The sequence below is a fragment of the Pan paniscus genome, chromosome 3 (assembly GCF_029289425.2).
Source record: "Pan paniscus chromosome 3, NHGRI_mPanPan1-v2.0_pri, whole genome shotgun sequence".
Taxonomy (NCBI): Eukaryota; Metazoa; Chordata; class Mammalia; order Primates; family Hominidae; genus Pan; species Pan paniscus.
Window position 1 is genome coordinate 103,664,275 of NC_073252.2, and position 16,960 is coordinate 103,681,234.

Below are 16,960 nucleotides of genomic sequence, written 5' to 3' on the forward strand. Positions count from 1 at the left end.
CCATGTGCTGATGAGAAGAATGTATATTCTGCAGTTCTTGAGTAGAATGTTCTATAATATCTGTTAGGTCCATTTGTTATAGAATATAAGTTAAGTCTGTTGTTTCTTTGTTGACTTTCTGTCTTGATGATCTGTGTAGTACTGTCAGTGGAGTATTGAATTTTCCCACTATTATTGTGTTGCTGTCTTAGGTCTAGTAGTAATTGTTTTATGAAGATGGGAGCTCCCATGTAAGGTACATATGGATTTAGGATTATGATATCTTCCTGTCGAAATTATCCTTATAAAATGACCTTTTTGTCTTTTACTGTTGTTGCTTTAAGGTCTGTGTGATCTAAGAATAACCATTCCTGTTCGCTTTGGTTTCCATTTGCATAGAATATCTTTTTCCACTTTTTTACCATGAATTTATATGAATCTTTACATTTTAGGTAAGTCTCTGGAAGACAGTTGATATTTGGTTTGTGATTTTTTTAATCCACTATGCCAATCTGTATATTTTAAGTGGAGCATTTAGCCACTTACATTTAACATTGAGATGTGAGGTATAGTTTCATTTATCATGTCATTGTTACCTAGATACTTTCAGTTTTTCTCATTATGTTACTGTTTTATAAGCCCTGTGGATTTTATGCTGTCAAGAAGTTCTATTTTGGTGCATATCAAGCCTGGCTGTTCTTGGTGTATAGGAATGCTAGTGGGGTTTTTTTTGGTATGTTGATTTTGTATCCTGAAACTGCTGAATTTGTTCATCAACTGAAGGAGTATTTGGGTCAGGACTATGGGGTTTCCTAGATATGGAATTATGTCATCTGCAAACAGGAATACTTTCACTATTTGGATCCCCTTTATTTCTTTCTGTTGCCTGATTGTTCTGGCCAGGATTTCCAATACTATGTTGAGTTAGAGTGGTGAGAGCGGGCATTCTTGTCTTGTGCCAGTTTTTAAGGGGAATGCTTTCAGCTTTTGCCCATTTAGTATGTTGTTGGCTGTGGGTTTGTCATAGATGGCTCTTATTATTTTAAGATATGTTCCTTCAATACCTAATTCATTGACAGTTTTTAACATGAAGGGATATGGAACCGTATCAAAAGCCTTTTCTGCATCTGTTCAGATGATCATGTGGTTTTTGTCTTTAGTTCTGCTTATGAGATGAATCACATTTACTGATTTGCATATGTTGAACCATCCTTGCATCCCAGGGATGAAGCCTACTTGATTGTGGTGAATTCGCTTTTTGATGTGCTGCTGGATTTGATTTGCCAGTATTTTGCTGAGGATTTTTGCATTGATGTTCACCAAGGATACTGGCCTGAAGTTTTCTTTATTTGTTGTGTCTCTGCCAGTCTTTGGTATCAGGATGATTCTGGCCTCATAGCAGGAGTTGGGGAGGAGTTCCTCCTCCTCAATTTTTTGGAATAGCTTCGGTAGGAATAATATCAGCTTTTATTCGTACATGTGTTTGAATTTGGCTGTGAATCCCTCTGGTACTGAGCTTCTTTTGGTTGGTAGGCTATTTACTACTTACTCAGTTCTGGAGCTCATTATTGGTCTGTTCAGAAATTGAATTTCTTCCTGGTTCAGTTTTGGGAGGGTGTATATGTCCAGGAATTTATCCATTTCTTCTAGATTTTCTAGTTTGTGCGCATAGTGTGTTCAGAATAGTCTCTGATGATTGTATTTCTGTGAGGTCAGTGGTATTACCTCTTTTGCCATTGCCAGTTGTGTTCATTTGGATCTTTTCTCTTTTCTTCTTTATTAGTCTAGCTAGCAGTCTATCTTATTAATTTTTTCAAAAAAACTAGATCTTGGATTCATTGATCTTTTGAATGGTTTTCATGTCTCGATCTTCTATTCAGCTCTGATTTTGATTAGTTTGTGTCTTCTGCTAGCTTGGAGGTTGGTTTGCTCTTCCTTCTTTAGCTCTTTTATTTGTGATGTTAAGTTGTTAAATTGAGATCTTTCTAACTTTTCGATGTGGGCATTTAGTGCTATATATTTCCCTCTTAACATTGCCTTAGCTGTGTCCCAGAGATTCTGGTATGCTGCGTCTTTGTTTTCATAGGTTTCAACAAACTTCTTGATTTCTCCCTTAATTTCATTATTTACCCAAAAGTCATTCATGAACAAGTTGTTTCATTTCCATGTAATTGTGTGGTTCTGGGCAATTTTCTTGGTCGTTAATTCTAATTTTATTGTACTATGGTCTGAGAGAGTGGTTGGTAAAATTTCAAGGATTTTTGTACATGTACTGAGCATAATTATATGTCTGATTTTGTGGTTGATTTCAGAGTATGTGCCGTGTGGCAATGAGAAGAATGTATATTCTGGTTTTTTTGGTTGTGTCTTTGTTTGTTTGTTTTTTTGAGACAAAGTCTTGCTCTGTTGCCTAGGCTGGAGTGCAGTGACACTATTTCAGTTCACTACAACCTCCACCTTCCCGGTTCAAGCGATTCTCCACCACTAAGCCCGGCTAGTTTTTGTATTTTTAGTAGAGGCGGGGTTTCACCATGTTGGCCAGGCTGGTCTCAAACTCCTGACCTCAAATGATCCACCAACCTCGGCATCCCAAACTGCTGGGATTACAGGCATGAGCCACCAAGCCGGGACTATTCTGTTTGTTTTTTGGTGGAGAGTTCTGTAGAGGTCTAGAGGGCATAATAGAGACTGTAAGGAAGAAGCATTATTTGAAGTACTCCTTGTCTGTTTAACTCACCCCACCTGCAGGAGTAGTTGGGGGCCAAGAACAAGTCCCGGTGCCCCGTAGCCCCATACAGGATTCCCAGCTTTCTCTGCCTTGAGCCCAGCATCCATGGCTTCCTTCTGTCCCCTCTCAATGCCTTTTCTTTGAAGATTTACTATGAGTGCACCAGTCTTCCCAGTGTTTTGGTCACTTGGTGGGAGATGTTTCTCCTGCTTGCATGTAGTTGGCCATCTTGGAATGAACTCAGGAATAGCATCTTTCAAAAATTCTGAAAAGCTCCCAGCTTTTAGCACTTCAAATAATGTTCTTCCTTACATTCTCTATTATACCCTCTAGACCTCCTAGTAAACATTAGTTGAACCTTCTTATTCAATCCTCAACATCTCCTAACCTCTCTCACATATTTTACATGTCTATTGCATTCTATAAAATTTTCTTGGCTTGTTCATTAATCTCTTTAACTTTGTATAATTTACTATTTAGTTCATTATACAACTCAACTATTTATTCAACTTAGTCATTTATTGATTAAACAAAATAATTAAATTTTAATTATTATGAGCTTTTATTTTAAGATTCTGTATTATCTTTTAAAATCCACTTGATCATTTTTATATTCTCTTGTTTCTTGCTTATAATTTCAAACCATTACTTGTTTTTTAAACCTATTAAATACCCTTTTTATATCTCTAATAATTTCAGTAACTTAAGACTTTGTGGATATAATTATGCTATCAATTTTATTTTCTGCATCTGACTCATGGTATCGTGTTTCCGTGTGTGTTTTAGGATTTCTTAAAATCTCGTATTCCTATGGCCGGGTGTGGTGGCTCACGCTTGTAATCCCAGCACTTTGGGAGGCCGAGGTGGGTGGATCACGAGGTCAGGAGCTCGAGACCAGCCTGGCCAACCCAGTGAAACCCCGTCTCTACTAAAAATACAAAAAATTGGCTGGGTGTGGTGGTGGGCGCCTGTAATTCCAGCTACTCAGGAGGCTGAGGCAGGAGAATCACTTGAACCAAGGAGGTGGAGGTTACAGTGAGCCAAAATCATGCCACTGCACTCCAGCCTGGGCGACAGAGCTAGACTCCGTCTCAAAAAAAAAAAAAAAAAAAAAAAAATCTCGTATTCCTTGCAATGTAGCTGCAAGGAACAGTTGAAGCCTGACTTGAGTTTCTATTCAATTTCATTAAGCTTTGTTCTTAATTTCCTTTATTCTATTTTCTTTTGGCTTATTGTATTTTTTTTTTTTTTACTTATTTAGTTAAGAGTCAAATCATTTTCACTCTTGCTTCTTTTCTTATATATGAATTTAAGCCTATAAATTTTCTGTAAGCAATGCTTTACCTACATTCCACATGTTTTAATTTGTAATATTTTTCTTATCCTTATAACAGATATCTTCTATTCACTTTAGTCATTTCTTCTGTGACCCATCAGTTATTTTGTAGGTTTTGGTTCTCTATTAATTCCAAAACAAATGAGTCCTAACATTTTATTTTTGTTATTTATTTCTACATTAATTTCATGGTAGTTGTGGTTCTCAATTTACTAATTCTTTGAAATGTTATAACTTAATTTATAATGTATTTCATCAAGTGTCCTTAAAAATACTATGTAATCTCTAATTATTGGAGTAAATATTTTCTGTCCTGTCTATCAGTTACTGACAGTTATGTTTAAAATATCACTATTAAGACTGCTTTGTCAAATTCTACCTTCAACTCTTTCACTTTTTGCTTCACATGTTTTGAAATCATGTTATTTAGTACATACAGAATTAGAATTTTCATATCTTCCTAATGAATGGGACACTTTATCACTATATAGTGCCCACTTTTATTTTTGCCTTAAAGTCTATTTTATCTGTGTAAAATAGCTATATCTCACCCTTCCTTTAATTAGTATTTGCTCAGTATATATTTTTGTACTTTCATCTTCTTGTGTGCTTATGTTCTCTACTATAAATGGCATATAGTTGTTGTTTTTTGAATACAGTTTGATAATATGGTCACCTGAGTTATTATGATTACACATAGATTTGAATCGACTGCCTTATATTTGTTTTTCTCTTTCGGTTTTCTCCTTTCTTCATTTGAACTGCTTTCTCTCCTCTACTGGTTTTGAAATTTTACATGCTATTTTATTTTAATGGTTGGCCTTGAAATTTTAACATATATCCTTAATTTAAAAACATCTAAAGTTCATTAATGTCCTTAGCTTTTCTGCAATATCACAAAAATGTTTAAATGTTTAAAATACTTAGAAGTCTCCACAATCTCTCCCAAGCTGTCCTGTCCACCAAATAGCTTATCCTCTTCCCAGCGTTCTCCTACCTGGCCACACATTGCTCTGCTTCCTGTTCCTTAAATAGGCCATGCACACGCTCACCTTAAGGTTTTCCACTGACCAATTCATCTGCTAAAAACCACCTCTCCCAGATATCTGCATGACTCTCTCACCTTTCAACTCTATTTCAGGCCTTTCCTGCCATCTTATTTAAAATTGCACACGTTTTAAGCTCTTCCTAGCAGCTTTCATAGCATTATTTTTCTCTATATCACTTATCACCTTTTAGTATACTAAATAACTTGTTTAAATTATTTATGTTCTTCTTCCCCAACTAGAAGTTAAGTTCCATAAGGAAAGGAATTTTTTTTTTTTATTGCTGTATCCCCAGAGCCTAAGATGATTTTGGGCTCATAGTAAGCCGTTACTATTTATTTGTTAAGCATTCAATAATTTCAGATCTCAAATCCATATGAGAGCCAGTTAGTGTCCTTGAATTGTTAAGGGATGCTATTTTTTTTTCTATTGATCACCACCAAGTTTGAGATAAATCATTTTATTGATGTCTCTTTCTTTGGAGCATTATTTTTACTTGGTGTGTTTCCTTTTCTGATCCTTTATCTGGATATGTTTCCTGAGTATGTTCCCTTTTCCCACTCTTGATTTAAAAATTGCCCAATAAATAAATATTTTTATCTATTTATGGTTCAGTTCATGAAAAACAAATAGGAGAATAGATACTGTGCAGACAACAGCAGTGTCTGACACAATTATGCTGTTGTTACAAAAAAGATCCCCACTATATACTGTTATAGTTGCAAAAGCAAGTTGCAGAAGAATATGTATATGAGCTTGTTACTGTTAAAAAATAAAACAAAAAACTGAACTTCTGTAAATACGTGTATTTGTATGTGCATGGAGATATTTTGAGAAGCCTATACACTACACTAGAATACAACCAATAATACAGTAAAAATAATATTACAATTAATAAATAGGGAATGCATCTAATAATAATAAAACATTTTCAAGATATCCACTATAATGCCAGGCACTGTTACAAGTGTTTTACAGACATTAACTAATTTAATCTTCGAAATCACTTTATAAGGCTTTACTAACGTTATCCTTAACTTACAGATGAGAAAATTGATACAGGAAGAGCTAAGTAACTTGTCTGAGGTAATAGATCTAATAAATGGTAGTGGTGGAGTTTGAACCCAGGCAGTCTGGCTCCCAAGGCTATGCACTTAAACCTCTAATATATCTACATCTCTCTCTCTATCTGTATCTATGTCTATTTATCTATAGCTATAGCTATTTCTATCTCTATCTATATATAACGTAGATAGATATTACAATTACATATTATTTTATAATTTACAAAGAAAGAAAGAAAGAAATTACCTCTCCTTAAATCCACCCCAAAATGGCAGTAGTAGTAGCAAAAGCAAGAAGAAAGGAAAAACAGGATAGGATAAATTCTAAGCAAAACCTGGCTATCAGTGAAGATTGTCTTCAGTCCTCCCCCAACACCCCTTTGCCTTTGGGTGCTGTTGCACTTCTCTAAGAGATCGAGGTTCTCCCCATGCATATACCCAAGCCAGATAAACTGCTCAGGATTCTAAACCCCAGCTTTGTTCTGACTTTCCTCTGAAAGCAGCATCCCTATTTTTTTCCTCTTCCTCTTCCAACTGAACTAGCTGTCCACCCACTTTAGAGTCATGCATTTTTCTTGACAAGTTGGTAACCACAAAATAATGGGATAATTGTTTGCTCTAGATGGTGGAAGAGTTTGAGACTGTAGAGAAATTAACCCTATTTTTCCCATTCCCACAGAAATAGTTAACATTTGTATTGTTTTAAAGATCTCAAGGAGCTTCCACATGGAGCTGCTCATTTAATTCAGTCTTCATGATCACACTGTGATGGTTTTCATGCATAGTTTACAGGTAAGGAAACCAAGGCTCTGTGAGGATAACTATTAGTTATTAGTCTACTGTGTTCTCACAGCTGAGTGGCAGAGCTGATCTCAAGTCAGATTATCCTTTTCCCAAACTGCAACAACCTCTTTTTATATAAACTTCCTTGGCCAGGTATCTCCACATATATTATTAATGAATTTTGTGGCTAGAATAGTAAAAATTCACGTCACCGCTGGAAAAATAAAGCTTGAGTGTGAAAGAAATACAGAGTGAAGTCAATTATATGGTACTACTTTAATATACAGCTGCATATTTCTGTTATAGCAATCTGAATATCCTTTTAACCTTAGTTTCACTTTGGCTTTGATATTGTATTTTATTATATGCAAACTATTGGGAAACATTTATTCCTAAAACAATTTTTCCTTCTTTCCTAAATAGCCCCTCTGTTGCTTTTTTTTTTTTTTTTTTTTTGAGATGGAGTCTCCTTCTGTCACCCAGGCTGAAGTGCAATGGCACGATCTCGGCTCACTGCAATCTCCGCCTGGTGGGTTCAAGTGATTCTCCTGCCTCAGCCTCCCAAGTAGCTGGGATTACAGGCATGTGCCACCACACCCGGCTAATGTTGTATTTTTAGTAGAGACAGCGTTTCTCCATGTTGGTCAGGCCAGTATGAAACTCCTAACCTCAGGTGATCCACCCACCTCGGCCTCCCAAAGTGTTGGGATTACAGGCATGAGCCACCGCACCAGGCCCCCTCGGTTGCTTCATCCAGAAATAAAAGACGGGCTATAGCTGACTGCTGATTTGGGCGATATGTGTTAGCAATATTGTTGAGTTCCAAATACTTTTATATATAAAAGCTAAGTATAACTAAAAGATAAAATGTTTAAATGCAGAGAAAGATCTTACAAAAACAAAATGTGTCCACAATGCATTGCAGAGTTTGTTGGTTTAAGAAATGCAAACATAGAAAGTGTTTAGAAACCTGACCATAAAATGATGCAAGTGAAGTTTTTGTTCCTACAATAAACTTCAGTCAAAAGAGCAAACAAAGATATCTCATAAGGTTGCTCAACTGTAAATTCTCTGAGAGATTTTTATACCTGAGGGAGAAGTTGAGTATTTTCACTGACACTTTATTTCACCCACCTTGCCCCCACAAATTTGTTCTCAACAAGTTGTTGAGCAGTATTGGAAAACCTAAGCAGTTTTTAATTGACAAAATCTGATGTGGTACATTTTAAAGTGCAGCAACTGAAACGTCTGTGAAGCAGGTTAAGTTAACATTGTGATTGAGTCCTGGAATTTAGAACTAAAAGGAACCCAAATGCATGTTTTAGGGATATTCCTTTGTCGACGATCAGGAAAAACTTCCTTCTCCTTGCTAGGATCCCAAATAATTCATAGATTAATTTTATAAGGCATAGAAGGTTTAGAACCTGGAAAAGCAAATGTCAGAGCAGTTTTTCATCAGCATCATTTTTATTTTCAAGGAAACATTAAGTGATAATTGGGCAGTGTCCATACTGGTTTGTCAGCTCTCTTATGCATGAGATTTCCTCCTGTGCTCTATTTCACATACTCCAAGAGTAAAGGACCTCCCTCACACCTCTCTGCCCTCAGTCTCCCCCACCCCCACCCAATCATTTCACTATGTATAATACATCAAAATATTATGTTGTACATCTTGAATATACACATTTTTAAAAAGAAAGGGCCACAATGCAGCCTCCTCACTGCAGCTCCTCTCATAAGGTGTCCTGTCTTCCTCTTTCATATCCAAAATAATTCATTGTAATGACACGTGATTGTAACTTGCTTTTTCAAATCTGGGGCACTGAGAGGCAGGCTGCTTCTACTTTCCAATGCAAATATTACAAATTAGGCTGGTGCAGTGGCTCACACTTGTAATCCCAGTGCTTCGGGAAGCTCAGGTGGGAGGATTGCTTGAGCCCAGGAGTTTGAGGCTGCAGTGAGCTGCAATTGCACCACTGCATTCCAGCCTGGTTGACAAAGTGAGAACCTGTTTCTGAAAACAAAAAACAAAAAAACAAATTAGCAAGCACCCCCAAATTCTCATAATATAGATCAAGATTTGAGGGCTACAGGATATCTCATGCATTCATTCTCTCTCCTTGAATAGATTATCTGTTCTTATATAGCTCATGTGGATTATGATTTATGATTATGATTATTATTTTGAGACACAGTCTCATTCTCTCGCCCAGGCTGGAGTGCAGTGGCACGATCTCGGCTCACTGCAAGCTCCACCTCCCGGGTTCACGACATTCTCCTGCCTCAGCCTTCAAAGTAGCTGGGACTACAGGAGTCCACCACCACGCCCGGCTCATTTTTTGTATTTTTAGTAGAGATGGGGTTTCACCGTGTTAGCCAGGATGGTCTCGATCTCCTGACCTTGTGATCCGCCTGCCTCGGCCTCCCAAAGTGCTAGGATTACAGGTGTGAGCCACTGCTCCCTGCCTCATGTGGATTATTTCTTTAGCACTAAATAGCCCAAATCTCATAAAACCATGTGGTTTTGGATGCTATTTGTCAAAACTTCCTGCTTTCCTGATGAAGGAAGGATTGGTAGGCGATAAATGGTTCCGAAACATACTCACCTGCGGGTCTGGATTGTCCAAAGATCAACCTAGTATAGCTTCCAAACTGATGCTGGAATTACTCTCCACAGATGTTTGAATATTGAGACTCTGCCTTAAATGCTGAAGTTAGTGGACCAGAGAGAGAGCTCATTACTTTTTAAAGTGTCTGTTCACATTCCTGGGGCAGTCTCTTGACATCACACCATTAACTCTTCTGCTACATTGTTTCTCCAGTTGTCTTAGCTTTGTTCCCGGAGTCAGCCAAGAAAACACTCTATTTTCACTTTCACACATTGTGACCTGTACATTTATTTTTTACTGTACAGGCTCTTTATAGGCCCTTTTGTAAAGTTCCACATTCTCAGGGAATGGTGTCAACATTGAAGATGTCTCATATACCAGTTACTAGAATCATGTTAACTTTAAATGAAATATAATTACTTCTGCAACTGCAGAGACTAAGATGAAAATTAAGCTTCAAGCTTGAAGCAAATCCATTTACACACACTCTTACATACACAGACTCATACACTGCCCTGATGTTTATCGCCACTTTGATTTCATGGTCTGTGGTCTGGTTTGTGGCTTCCAAAATTTTACATTGCTGTGGGGAGCTCATCCTTGAAGATACTTAGCTTTCTTACTTGAATACTTCATATAAACTTTTGCTATGTGTGAGGCTTCCCATGTATCTCATTATCTCCCCAGTACTGTGACTTTTTAAATTAAAACTTTCTGTTCGACAGTTCAAGAATTTTGAAATAACAAGATATGCTTGATATAAAAGATGAACCATGAAAAATTTCAGTTGAAATTTATTTAATCCACCACTTCTTCACTCCTCATGGATTCTGATAGTGAATTGAAAAGAAAAACTCCAATCATGCAATTGTTTTCCATTTCATTGAGATTTGGATATTACCCACTGAGAATGAGAGGTAATTGTTTTTAATAGCAGTGACAAACAAAATTCATTTTCATTTACTAATTAAAGGCATTTCATTTACTAATTAAAATTCTTCCCTTGATTTAAAAGCAAATGTGAACGGAAGTTGTGAACTGTTTTTTTCATACATTTGACCTCCAGGCTGAATACCGGCTTTATAGGCTAAGCTACTAGCAATGGGATATTTTAAAGAAGCCACGATAATTGAGTATCATTTAACTCACTTGTTAGAGGAAGTTCACTCCCACTTTTCTTCTTGCTTATAGTTTTGTAGGGGAATGTCCATATATCACTTCCTAAGAAAACATCATGAGGATACCTTCAGCCTTTTTCCTTGTTAACAAAGTCCTTTTAAGGCGTTGTTTGTAATGAAGGAAAAAGAAACCTCAGCAGAATGCCTCACCTGTATATGTTTTCATTTAACAGAAAAGATGACTCCACAGGGTGAGTGTTCTGTAGCTGAGACCTTAACCCCAGAGGAAGAGCATCAAATGAAGAGGATGATGGCAAAGCGGGAAAAGATCATTAAGGAGCTGATACAGACAGAAAAGGATTATCTCAATGATCTAGAGCTGTGTGTTAGGGAAGTGGTTCAGCCCCTGAGAAATAAAAAGGTAAATATATATTTGAGATTTTTTTTTCTCTCCCATATCATAAATAGGATCACTAGCACCATGAAATTGAAGCACTCAGGTGTATCAATGGGATGATGTGCCTTTCTCCCCAAAACAGCACTGTTCTCAGCTCTGGGGTTACAGTTTAGTACAAAACAAAGTCCTGCCCTTGTGGAGTTCACTTTCTAGTGCAGAAAAGGAGGAGTCAGACAATACACAATAAATAAATAAGCAAACAAAATTAAGATATGTTATATGGTGTGAAGTATGGCTGAGGAAACTAAAGCAGGGAAAAGGAATGAAATAAGGGGACAAGGCCGGGTGCTGTGGCTCATGCCTGTAACCCAGCACTTTGGGAGGCTGAGGTGGGTGGATCACCTGAGGTTCGGATTTCAAGACCAGCCTGGCCAACATGGTGAAACCTCATCTCTACAAAATTACAAAATACAAAAAATTAGCTGGGCGTGGTGGCACACGCCTGTAATCCCAGCTACTTGGGAAGCTGAGGCAAGAGAATTGCTTGAACCCGGGAGACGGAGGTTGCAACGAGCCAAGATCACGCCATTGCACTGCAGCCTGAGCAACAGAGTGAGACTCTGTCTCAAAAAAAAAAAGAGAGAAAGAAAGAAGGAAGGAAGGAAGGAAGGAAAGAAAGAAAGAAAGAAAGAAAGAAAGAAAGAAAGAAAGAAAGAAAGAAAGAAAGAAAGAAAGAAGAAAGAAAGAGAGAGAGAGATGGGGACAAAGGAGTGGTCATTCTATTTCAAATAGAGTGGCAAATGAAGACTTTTCCAGTGGAGGACATTGAGCAGAGAACTGAAGGAGGTAACAGAATGGTCCAGGCAAAGTGGAATACAAGGGCAAAGACTCCAAGGAGTGATAACTCATCATTAGGGTTGTAAATACACAAATCAAACAATATAGAAAAACGGAAGCTAGAAAGTGAAAATGATCAGAAATTCCACGGTCAAAGAAAATTTCCATTAACACAATCAGACATATCCCCTCAGACATCTATTTGAACACTTACATATACATACACAAGCACATATATTTTTACATAAATGTGATCAAAACTACAAATAATATCTTGTAACATACTTGTTTCATCCAGAAATCTGTTACATGTATCTTTTTATGAGTACTAATATTTTTCAATATCTGTCTACTATTACAGTGGCTGAGATGTTTTGGATGTTTGTTTCCTTATATCCTTAGAATAAATTCCTAGAAATTAATTGTTAGGTCAAAGGGTATGCATATTTAAGATTTTGAATAAAATGGACAACTGCCAAACAGAAAGTCAATATGATTTTAATATTCATTCCTATTAATAATGATTCAGAGAGCATTTTCTCTGCATCCTCTTTAATGCTGAGACTTGTTGATTTCATAAATGTTCTTTTGATTCCTTCTGATAAATATCTTCTCATATATTCATTGGACTTTTCTGTTATTCATATCCATGTTTTTTGCTGTTTTAAAAAATGATGGTTTAATATTTTTCTTATTATTTTATAAGAACTTTCTGTATATTAGAGTTATTCTTTTTCCATCCCACATGTTGCAAATAATTTTTCTGGTAAGTCTTTTGGTTTCTAACCTTGTTTAAGATGTATATTTATTTTGTTTTTGCCATGTTTAGTCAAATATATCCAACTTTATTGATTCTGAGACATATTTTAATATTACCCATGATTATAAAAGCATTGCTAGCCTGTCATGCCCCCAACTATTTACCACATTCAGGAGCAGATTTTATATTTCTTAACACAGTACTCTTCTCAGATTTTTTTGTTTTGTTTTGTTTTGTTTTGTTTTGTGACAGAGTCTCGCTCTGTCACCCAGGCTGGAGTGCAGTGGCGCTGTCTCTGCTCACTGCAAGCTCCGCCTCCCAGGTTCATGCCATTCTCCTGCCTCAGCCTCCTGAGTAGCTGGGACTACAGGTGACTGCCACCACACCTGGCTAATTTTTCTGTATATTTAGTAGAGACGGGGTTTCACAGTGTTAGCCAGGGTGGTCTCCATCTCCTGACCTTGTGATCCACCCGACTTGGCCTCCCAAAGTGCTGGGATTACAGGCGTGAGCCACCATGCCCGGCCTAAGAAATATTTTTTTAAAAACCATCTGGCCTACATATTAGGGAAAACCAGTATAGGTCAAGGCACTTCTGACACAAAAATTGTTTTTTGGTCTAAGACAATGTATAAAGAGGAGTAGCAAAGAAGGCATGGAAGCCTTTTCTTACACAGGAAGTCATCTTCAGTTTGCCTCATGACTTTTATTTAATGCTTACTATATGTCAGATCTTGCTCCAAGCACTTTGTTAGCATTCTCATTTAATCCTCCACAGTTCCCACGCCAGAATTACCAGACACTTTCTGAAAACCTGGAAATTTCTTATTCATGATGTAAGAGTAGAAGTAATATTGATGGTCGTGATAAAAATTTGCTCTTTAGTGTCATTGCTACGTATATAAATGTTTTCTGCTGTGTTTTCTTTATTTTATTAACATATAAACCAGATGTATTTGATATAACTGCTATTCTGGCAGATATCAATGGTTACTAACATGTTCATTTACATACTTATTCAAATGTTGATTTTAAATGCACATAGCATCAGACTCTGTCACTATCTATGTTTCCTTATGGTACAGTCCTCCCTGTCAACTCTTATTCTTTGAAAAATTTGGAACCTAGCCCACTGTGTCTATGTATTCTCACTCTCTCGCTCTCCTCCTTAATTCTGACATCTTTTGTAGGTAATTTCAATATTCATGCAAATAACCCATGCAACATTTGGGCCTCTCAGTTCTTTCACTTTTTCATATCCAACAATCTTTCCTCAATCCCATTCAGCCACTCACGCCAGGGTCATAACCTAGAACTTGCCATTACCAACAACTTCATCCCCTCAAAATCAGAATTTCAAGCTTACTATTCTCTGATGCCCAAGCCTACTCCCACTGGTACGATTTCTGACAACCTTCTGATGGCACCGAGACCTCCAAGCTATGGACATTACTACCATTTCATTCTTCATCGGGCCCAAAGATGCTTTAATTTCTATGGGTCCTTCATTATAATCGCTCCTTGCACATGACCTCAATTCCTTTTTCTCTCTTTCTTTCCATTTACTTCCCTGCAACAACTTATTCGAGTGAAGTTCAATTTTTCGTCTACTTCACACCTTTACCTGTGCAGCAGAATTAATCTCTTATAAAATTCATGACCACTTTCTACTGGGGCCCCCAGTAATGTTTCTGAGGAGATTCTCTCACATTCTTTTCCTCACATGTCAAACACCCCTTTTTCTTCTCTCAGCTTATGCCCTTTTCCATCATTTCATAGAGAAACTAAAAACAATAAGATGTGCACACTCCCAACACCAAATCTACCAACTTACTGCATCTCTACCTATATAAGTTGGCTTCCTCCTATTACCGGAAGCAATGGTTCCCGCTTCTAATGAAGGATGACCTCTCTCTGCTAGTGCAGTGGATTCTATCCCCTCAGACTGAAAGGTTTTACTCCAGTCTGTGTCCTTTCTCTCTCCTGAATAATTAGTTTACCCTCCTTATTGAATCATTCATAGCATTATTATCTACTATCTTAAAAACCAAAATCAAACACAAACAAACCAAAAAAATTGTTTTCCTCGATCCTAAAGGAATCATCTATATTCACTGTCTATTTTTAAATTAAATATAAAATATTTACTAGGTATAAGAACATTTGTGACTAAAACATGTTTCAAAATAAGCACAATTTATCAAAAATCTGTCCCTGCGATTGGCTAATGATCAATATAAAAAACAGTAAAAAACACGCCCAGTTGCAGTGGCTCACACCTGTAATCCCAGCACTTTGGAAAGATCAGCACAACCAGGAGGATTGCTTGAGGCCAGGAGTTCGAGACCAGCCTGGGCAGCATAGGGAGACCTCATCCCTATTTAAAAAAAACAGCCAAGTGTAGCGGCTTGCTTCTGTAGTCCAGGCTACTCAGGAGGCTGAGGTGGGAGGATCACTTGAGCCCAGGAGGTTGAGGCTGCAGTGAGCCATGATCACGCCACTGTACTGCAGCCTGAGAGACAGAGCAAGACCCTGTCTCCAGAAGAAACAAATAAACAGACAGACAAAAACATCAAATATACAAGAAAAGTCTTTCTTTGAATTCTTAGTCCACATTTGTATCAAATGGACTAAGTTTACCCTATATGAAAATGTTGCCAATTTAAATAATCTGCTACATTGGTGAGTCAAACTAGCCCCACTAAAATGAATGTCATTGATAGCTGTATTCTTATATATTTTCTCCAATTCTTTCTTGTGCTTTTACTTTTTGTTATTTTTCTTTACTTGTTTTTGGCTTCCTATGAAACTCTTATAAGCAGTTCTCAGAATTGGTGTCTTAGACCATGCCAGGTAAAACTTTTCCATTATGGTAACATTTATGGTCGTTTATTTGGCACATTTGGCTTTTGCTCTCAATGCTGTGAATTACAATTCTCAAAATTCTAACTCACATTTTCTAGGTTGTTTTATTTGAATTGTTTATAGGTTGTTGATTTTTCACACTTTGACCTTGTTATTTAGGTATCTTTCAATGCTGTCTGCTCTCTGCCTTCCTCATTGTGGACTTTAATTTCATTCTAATAGTTCTCTCCACTAAGGTAATAGCAATTCTCTTAAGGTTCTCAGAATTCTCATGTCAGATCTGCCTTTTTCCCACTTCTCAAAACTTTTAACCTTTGATTAAGTAAATAAATGTTCGGGTACTCATATGACTCTTATCAGCATTTATATGAGTGCTGAGGTAGTTAGTTGACACCACCAGTTCATTCAGTTCACTACCTTTTCAATGTTCGTTAGTTCTTTCCTGTTCTCACTTCCCTTCTGGACATTTAACTACCAGTGTCTTTGAGCACAAACCACCTGTCATCACTGTCAAAATTTGTAGATTAACACATACAGTTTTCAGATAACTATAGCAATAATCTGTAAACCATGCTTAGCTAAACCTGGGGCAACATAAATATTTTACAACTACAGGTTAAGCTAGGAGAGAATGTGGGTATCATCGGATTCATCATCTTTTCTCTATACAAAATCAAACTCAGACCACTCCCAGTAAAAACAAAACAAAACAAGTCATTTTATTTAAGTGAAAATTGGATGAAGGAAGTTGAAAACTGAGGAAAGTACCAGAAGTTCCTGGCTTAACTGAGTGACCTTGTATGAGTGAATCAGTGTACAAATGAGTGATTAGATCTAGCCCTTGACTGACAACTCTTCTGTGACAATCGTGCTGTAAACTTTAATCTTAACTTCAAGGCTTTTCTATGTCAGACCTTTACCGAACTGATAATACATCAAACTCAGCAGTTACACATGTTCTTTAATAGCAGCGCTGTGAGAGGTTTTGCAAAGAAGGCAAACATTATTCACATCAGTTAGTGTTGAAATATTTAGTGGGAAAACAGGTTCTAGTTATTTATTATCCAAACAGTGCAGTGAGAGATACTCTATGTTTTTGGCTATAAGTCAAAATAAATCAAACTAGAGTAGACTAATCTAACAATGGAAAGGGCAAAAAGTGATTGAAAGAAATAGCTGGAGGAATTTGAGTACTGTACTTATTTTTATTTTTCTTTGTTTTTTAATTATTTTCAGTTGCTAAAATTCACATAGTGCAAATCTACCAAAGATCTCAAGGGGGCTATAGAATTCCTCAGCTACTCGGTTTCCTCCCCTAGAGGCAAACTCCATTACCAGCATCTTTTTACCCATCCAATGATATTTCAAGTGTATGTGTTTGAATGCACACTTGGTAGATTTTATTTCTATAACAAGAAAGTTGTGTGTATTTATTTTG

At 37.0% G+C, this 16,960-nt stretch overlaps 1 protein-coding gene across 1 annotated transcript in view; it reads left to right on the plus strand.

Annotated features, from left to right (window-relative positions):
* ARHGEF38 (Rho guanine nucleotide exchange factor 38) overlaps window positions 1-16,960 on the plus strand; it is a 126,588-nt gene that overhangs the window by 25,662 nt on the left and 83,966 nt on the right. The window contains exon 2 of the mRNA XM_003829971.6: window positions 10,897-11,084. Within this exon, the coding sequence (XP_003830019.1) occupies window positions 10,897-11,084 (188 nt within the window). The remainder of the gene's footprint in view (window positions 1-10,896; window positions 11,085-16,960) is intronic.